This window comes from Corvus brachyrhynchos, unplaced genomic scaffold, assembly GCF_000691975.1.
Source record: "Corvus brachyrhynchos isolate BGI_N302 unplaced genomic scaffold, ASM69197v1 scaffold267, whole genome shotgun sequence".
Lineage (NCBI taxonomy): Eukaryota > Metazoa > Chordata > Aves > Passeriformes > Corvidae > Corvus > Corvus brachyrhynchos.
The window spans coordinates 50,040-56,481 of NW_008239124.1; the positions used below are offsets into that span (position 1 = coordinate 50,040).

Here is a 6,442-nt window from a genome sequence, read left to right on the forward strand (position 1 = left end):
CGGGGCGAGTGGCATAAAACCCGGTGGAGCTGGGCAGTGGCAGCCAGGCTCCCGAACACAGCCGGGAGATGCGCCCTCCCGGAAGGGGAAGTGGGTCCGGGTCCCAGGTTTTCCCCTGAGGCACCCAAGTAGATGGTGAGGGTCCTTTCCAGTCAGGTCGGGTGTTAATAAGGTCCCAGTGCAACGGCTGTTCTTGCGAGCAAAGGCTCAGCCACGGTAAGGAAGAAGCAGTTCAGGGCTGGGCTCTGCGGTGGCAGTGGATTCTCCCCGCGGTGAGCAACAGCTCGACCGTCCTCCTCTGATGCCGAGAGCGAGAAAGCGAGAGGAGCCGAGCCCAGCCCCTCACCCCCCGGCCAAAATCTCGAGGTATCTCTGCCCTTCCCAAGAGAAAACTCCCCAGGTAAGAGAGTAGCCAGCTGCACCCTTCCCTCTCCTCTTCCCAGCCACATCTTTTGTTCTCTTAAGTATCGGTAGTTATTGTCTCTTAGCAACAAATGGGAGAAAATTCCCTAAGAGAAAGAAAAAAAAAAAGAAAAATCCTAACCTCCAGCACCACTTTCTCAGCCAGTTCCCTCAGGACCTATGGATGTATCTCATCAGGTCCCAGGGAACTGTGCACCTTCAGGTTCCTTGGTCTCAAATCTGATCTTCTCCTATGGTGGGTGGTACTTCATTTTCTCAGTCCCTGCCTTTGGATTCTGTGAGTTGGGCAGTGTGACTGGAGCACCTGGCAGTTAAGACCAAGGCAAAAAACTCATCGAGTACGTAAACTTTCTCCATGGCTCAAGTAGCCAGGTTTCCTGTTTTACTCTTTGGGGCGGAGTTATAGTTTCTTTCATCTTCCTTTCTTGTCCTATGTGCCTGAAGAAACCCTTCTTGTTATTTTTCATGTCCATAGTGAATCGCCCCAAACCGGGCCAAGAGAGACTTCAGAGAAGTGGGTATTTGCTTTATTCGGCGCCGGGTGCGTGGGGGATCGCTCCTCCTAACACACACACAGCACTCCATACAGCCCAGTATTATGGGTAAAATTTATGAATATTCATCACATTCCTTGGGATAGGAGTGGTTATACAAATTACTTCTCGGAAGTCATTAGTATCATTAGCATACATGCTGCGCGTGCGCTGTGTACCCTGGTGGTCGAACTGAGGAAGGCTCCTCTTCTTCCTCGGGGGTCTTTCTGATGAAGATCAGTAGTCTTCATCACAATGCACTTTTCACCTTTCTTTCTGGAGCATGGGCAGTCCTTCGTTGGATGATTCAGCGGTTTCTGTGCTGGTTTTCAAAAGATCTTGTTCCTCTTATCTTGCTCTTATCTTGACAAGATTAAGGCGAATCCTGCTGCTTAGGTTTTGTGATTAACATTTGCTGTCTCTTAATATTAACTATTGATAAACCCCCTTCTCAATAGCCAAGTTCAACTCCAGCTGTGCCTTGGTTTTCCTGATCCCCTCCCTGCACTCCCAGCCCATATTCCTCTAATCTCCCCAGGATGTGTCTGCCTCCACTGCATATGCCTTTTGGTTTTGTGTTTTAGTTTGGCTAAGAGGTTTTGACCTAGTCAAGTTGGCCTCCTGCATCCTCTGCCCAATTTCTTGCGTGTTGGGATTGAGAGCTCTTGCACCCTAAGAAAAAATGTCTTTTAAATATCTCCCAGCTCCCATTTGCTCCTTTACTTCTGAGAACAGTTTCCCCAGGGATCCCATACACTAGCACTGAAAGTTTGCCTTTCTGAGGTTTAGGGTCCTGATTCTGCTTTTTAACTCTTCTGTACTCCTCAAGACTGAGAATTCTACCTGGGCATGATCAAAGATATTGTGACAATTTCTGTCAATAGCATTTCTACCCTGTTACACCTGGATTTGCTTGCTATGTTCCAAGACATACCTGTTACTCTGCAGAGTCAGATCACTGTATGGGGAGTTTTATTAATGTATCGTTCTCCCTTTTGAGTTCTAGGTTACTGTGCAGACACGAGGGGCTTTTACACATTCAGATGACTCACTGTCTTGTAAATTTATATTTGTTTAAATGATATTGTTATTCAAGAATAGAAGTAAAATATTGTATAACTGCAATTGGGGTATATTTCACTGAAAGATTGTTTCCTTTGTAGATTGATGAGCACAGGATATGTGTTTGTGTACGAAAACGACCACTCAATAAAAAAGGTATGGCCATTTAAGATTTTGTGGAATTTTTTTCTCTGAAAAGCTGCTTCCAATAGTAATATTATTTATATTAAAGAGATCTAGAAATACTGATCAAAGGTGAAACTGTTATACTAGACAATATGTGTGAGACACCCAGAAAATTTATAAACTTATCATAACCTAAGTAAAGACGGGGGAAAAAAGTAGTTTAACTGTCACCATTTTATGGTGTGTAATTTTTCCCCAAGGTTATCTAGGATGCATTTAATTGATCTGGGAATTAATTTTATTGTAATTTCTTCAGTATTTTTATATTGTGTTAGGATCACCATTCTTTTAAACTATCTTTAAGTGATCTCCTGATCAGTGAGCAACTAAATGAAAACTTTCCTACACTTTTTTTTTATACATGTATATTTGTGCTTTCAAGTCTTCAATCAGACATCAAGGGTGCAATTCAGATGCCTGAATGTTGGTGTCTTCTAACATTTAAGGTGCTCAAGGGTGTCCAAGATATCCTTGCAGGGCTAGCAGGTTATAGACAAACTGGAGACATGTACTGCCTGGAATTGCTGCTCGGGGCTGGGCAGGATACCTTAGGGCATATGAAATGTCACTAAACAATTATTTTTAGGTACTGGAATCACTCCCTAGTGACTTCTTTTCATGTATGATTCGCTTTACAACTTTTTTTTGTTACTGCCTGATGATCAGACTGGAGTCTATATCCCCCCTCAAAAAAATTTAGGTTTTCAACTCCAGTTAAATCCCAATCTTTCTATGAAAGTTCTTTACTTTCATGGGAAATTAAGAACTGCAAATGCATCTGGATTGAAGCCTGTATGACTCCAACACTAAAGTAAGCTGATTTTCATTTTGAAAGATGTTTCTTTCCTTCTCTTTGTTTTTTTTTAGCTTAAGGACTCAAAGAACATCACTCTGACTCTGAAACATGGGATGCATTTATTATTTTTGTACTGCCAACTACACATTGAGAGTTATCTGGAGGATATCCAGAGGAACATGGGAGAATTGTATAGGAAAGGGAGAACATATATTAGTATATAGTTAGTTTTCTTTTGTCTTATTTTTTTCCCCTCCATGTTGCTGCTTTCCCTCCCTTTTTTGTTTATTACTTTTACTGTTTTCTTATTCCCTGTATTTTTTTTAATTGATCTGAAAGGAATGCATAATCTCAAAACCTGATTGATTGAAACTATTTTTCACAACCTATGTCATAAGGGCATTCAATATACAAGTCTGGTAACAGTTTCTGTTTTAGCACTGGAGGTTATCTTTAATAAAATATAACTTAGAAATGTGATACATTTGGGGGGGAATGTTACCTTCAACCTGCACTGAAGGTGGAGAAAGTGAAAATACAGTAATTGACAGCAATTAACAGTCATGAGGCATAAATTAGATTCTGTGCAAATTGCATATCTTGGATATTAGTGGTTTGGAGCTATTAAAAAGAGCTCTGAGTTGTTGGTAGGAAGATGAGTGTCTAAGTAAAAATGAGGTTCGCATTAAAGTTATTTTGCATTTTAAAGAATAAACTATAATAAAAAGATATTAATTAAATAATCTATGCTGGGGAGGAACCATAAAGATAATCTTGTACCCACATAATGCAGTATTCTGAGAACATTCAATTTAATTTTGAAAGTTCATAAGAAAAAATATTTTTCTTGCTACATTTTAAAATTATATAAAATTATATAAAGAAATAGATGTTAGTGTGTAATACCCTGAAGAGAAAAATATAATTAGTTTTTCCTTTATTATTGCAATAACATGTCAAAAATATTATCTTTCCCCTTTCATGTTCTGTATTTTGAAATGCTGTAAGATGTTAAAATAATTTAATAGAAACCAAGTGTATAAATCAATTTCTGTTAGTCTCACAAACACAGAATTATCACCAAAGTCTTTAGGTGTTCTCAGCACCAATCATTTTGTGGATTGACTTTGCAGGACGTAGGTCTTCAGACTGACATTTTAAGATTTTATTTCAGTGACATATATTTACGATTGAGAAATTATATAATTGTGTGGTGGATTTCAGAGACACTATTTCAAATTTTCATCAGCAAGGAATACAGATTGTCATAACAAATAGCTGGAAGCAGGTAAATGTCTTACTCCAAACAATTGTTTAAGAAAAAACAGCTTTTGACTGCATTAACTAAAGTTTTTTCTGAAAAAAAATTACCTTTATATAGATCTTTTCACCATTATTCCTTATTTATTCTCTGTGATTGCTGCAGAATAATTGCATTTTATTTTATTGCAGTGCAGTTGAAAAATTGGTTATATAGTGACTTGAATGCATATTTCTGTTGGTGTGTAATGTCATGCAATAATAACCATTGTGCTGTTTGATCAGCATTTTAACTGATGAAAAGATGTCTATCTGATTGTATAGAGCTACATCAAATTCTTGAACTGCATGTCTTAAGAAATTTTACATAGAAATGCAAGTAGGACACATTAGTGATTCTGACTGTACACAGAAAGGATCATTATTTTTGTGCATATCGTGGATCACTGGGTTCTCTGTTTTGCTGAGTCATATCTCATACAACAATTAGCAATAAATTGTAGTGCTATGTAGTAATTATAACCTGAGGACTCACTATTGAAATTGCATCTAGATGGCTTTTGTTCATTCCTAGTGATAGGAAACATCATTAGCATGTTCAGCTTTTTCTGCTTACAAGATAATTTAAGGAAAGCATTTTACTTTAGAGAAATTCTATATTAAAGACTTGAGATTCCAGGAGGAATACAAAAATGAAACTGTCTGTGTAGAATGAAAACAATTTTTTTCTTTTTGAAAGCTGTGAACATATGACTGTAACTTTATGGATTTAGAAAAAATAAAAAGACAATTTTAAAATGAAGCTATAATGATAGTTCTATCATTAATTTTCTTAGTTTTTCTAATCAACTTTGTACAACCTTTCTTTACCTTCTAGCACCTGGTAAGATAGGACAACTAGACTTCAAAAATGAAATCTCTTACTTAGCATATTACTATCTAGGTATCAGAAGCCCAAGTCCATTGCAGTGTTGTTACTTGGAGGAGCTGTGTTATCTGAGACATTATTAGAGTGTAAACAATGAAAATATGTAAAAAATAGTGATGTGTTGCTACTTAAATATATATATTTCATTTATTTTATAGAAACTTTAATGAAAGACCTTGATGTAATAACAATTCCTAGTAAAGATGTTGTGATGGTACATGAGCCAAAACAAAAGGTGGATTTAACAAGGTACCTAGAAAACCAAACTTTTCGTTTTGATTATGCCTTTGATGACATGGCTCCTAATGAAATGGTTTACAGGTATGTGTATATGGGGGTTTTTGGGAATCTTTTTTCTCATATATCTTTGATGTCAATAACTGTGGGCTTACCTTGGTCATGGACTTCTATTCTCTCTGTTATCAGATATGTATATTGCTAACTTCATTATTTTGCCTATTTACTTTTGGTTTAGCTCTGTTTATCCTGAATCCTGCTCTCAGTTCTCCTCCAAGACCTTTCCAGGCTCTAGTGTGTATTGCCTCCTCAGGAAGCAAACAAATCAGGAGAGGGTGGGGAAAGAGCACAGAGAGACCCCATAGTATTTGGATCTTCATTTTCTCCTTTATTCTTCTGTTTTGCTTCCACAGTTGAAACAGAATAATGTACACAACACTTTAAAAAACTTGTTTAGAAGTAGCTGTTTACCTTGTACAAGTTGCTAAATGGATTAGTGTAGTGGTTTGGTCCAAAATACTCATTACTGTTTATCTGCTGTGAGATAAGAATTAGGAGAAATGCAAAGCAGGCACCAAACTTGAAAGAATATAAAGAAGTTTATTAACAGACCTAAAAGAAGAAAAAAAAAATTATACCACCTTCAGAACACTCCTCCTCCCCCCACCTTCCTCCCTTCTCCCACTGACAATGTTCAAAGACAACCCTTCAGATGTTCAGTCTGTTTACCACTTCCATAATAACCTTGTTCAGTCCATTTAGAAAGAGAAGTCTCTTCTTGCTCATGCTATGAAAACATTATCACAACGAGACAGCCGCCCACTTCCAAATATTGTTCAGTCCATTTAGGAAGAGGAGTCTCTCTGCCTGCGTGTGAGTCCTTTCCCCCGACTTGCAGCTTTTCCCGCAACTGCTTTCGAGGGTCCACTCTTGAAGTTTTTTGGGGTACAATTTTAAGGTTGAGCCGTCCAGAAACAAAAGTTCTCTTCACCCATCTCTGGGAGCATTTCATCTCTA

At 37.9% G+C, this 6,442-nt stretch overlaps 1 protein-coding gene across 3 annotated transcripts in view; it reads left to right on the plus strand.

The window, feature by feature from the left end:
* LOC103619546 (kinesin-like protein KIF2A) overlaps positions 1–6,442 on the plus strand; it is a 78,692-nt gene that overhangs the window by 22,212 nt on the left and 50,038 nt on the right. For all 3 annotated transcript variants that reach the window (XM_008638095.2, XM_008638094.2, XM_008638096.2), the window contains exons 7-8: positions 2,120–2,174; positions 5,347–5,509. In XM_008638095.2, the coding sequence (XP_008636317.1) occupies positions 2,120–2,174; positions 5,347–5,509 (218 nt within the window). The remainder of the gene's footprint in view (positions 1–2,119; positions 2,175–5,346; positions 5,510–6,442) is intronic.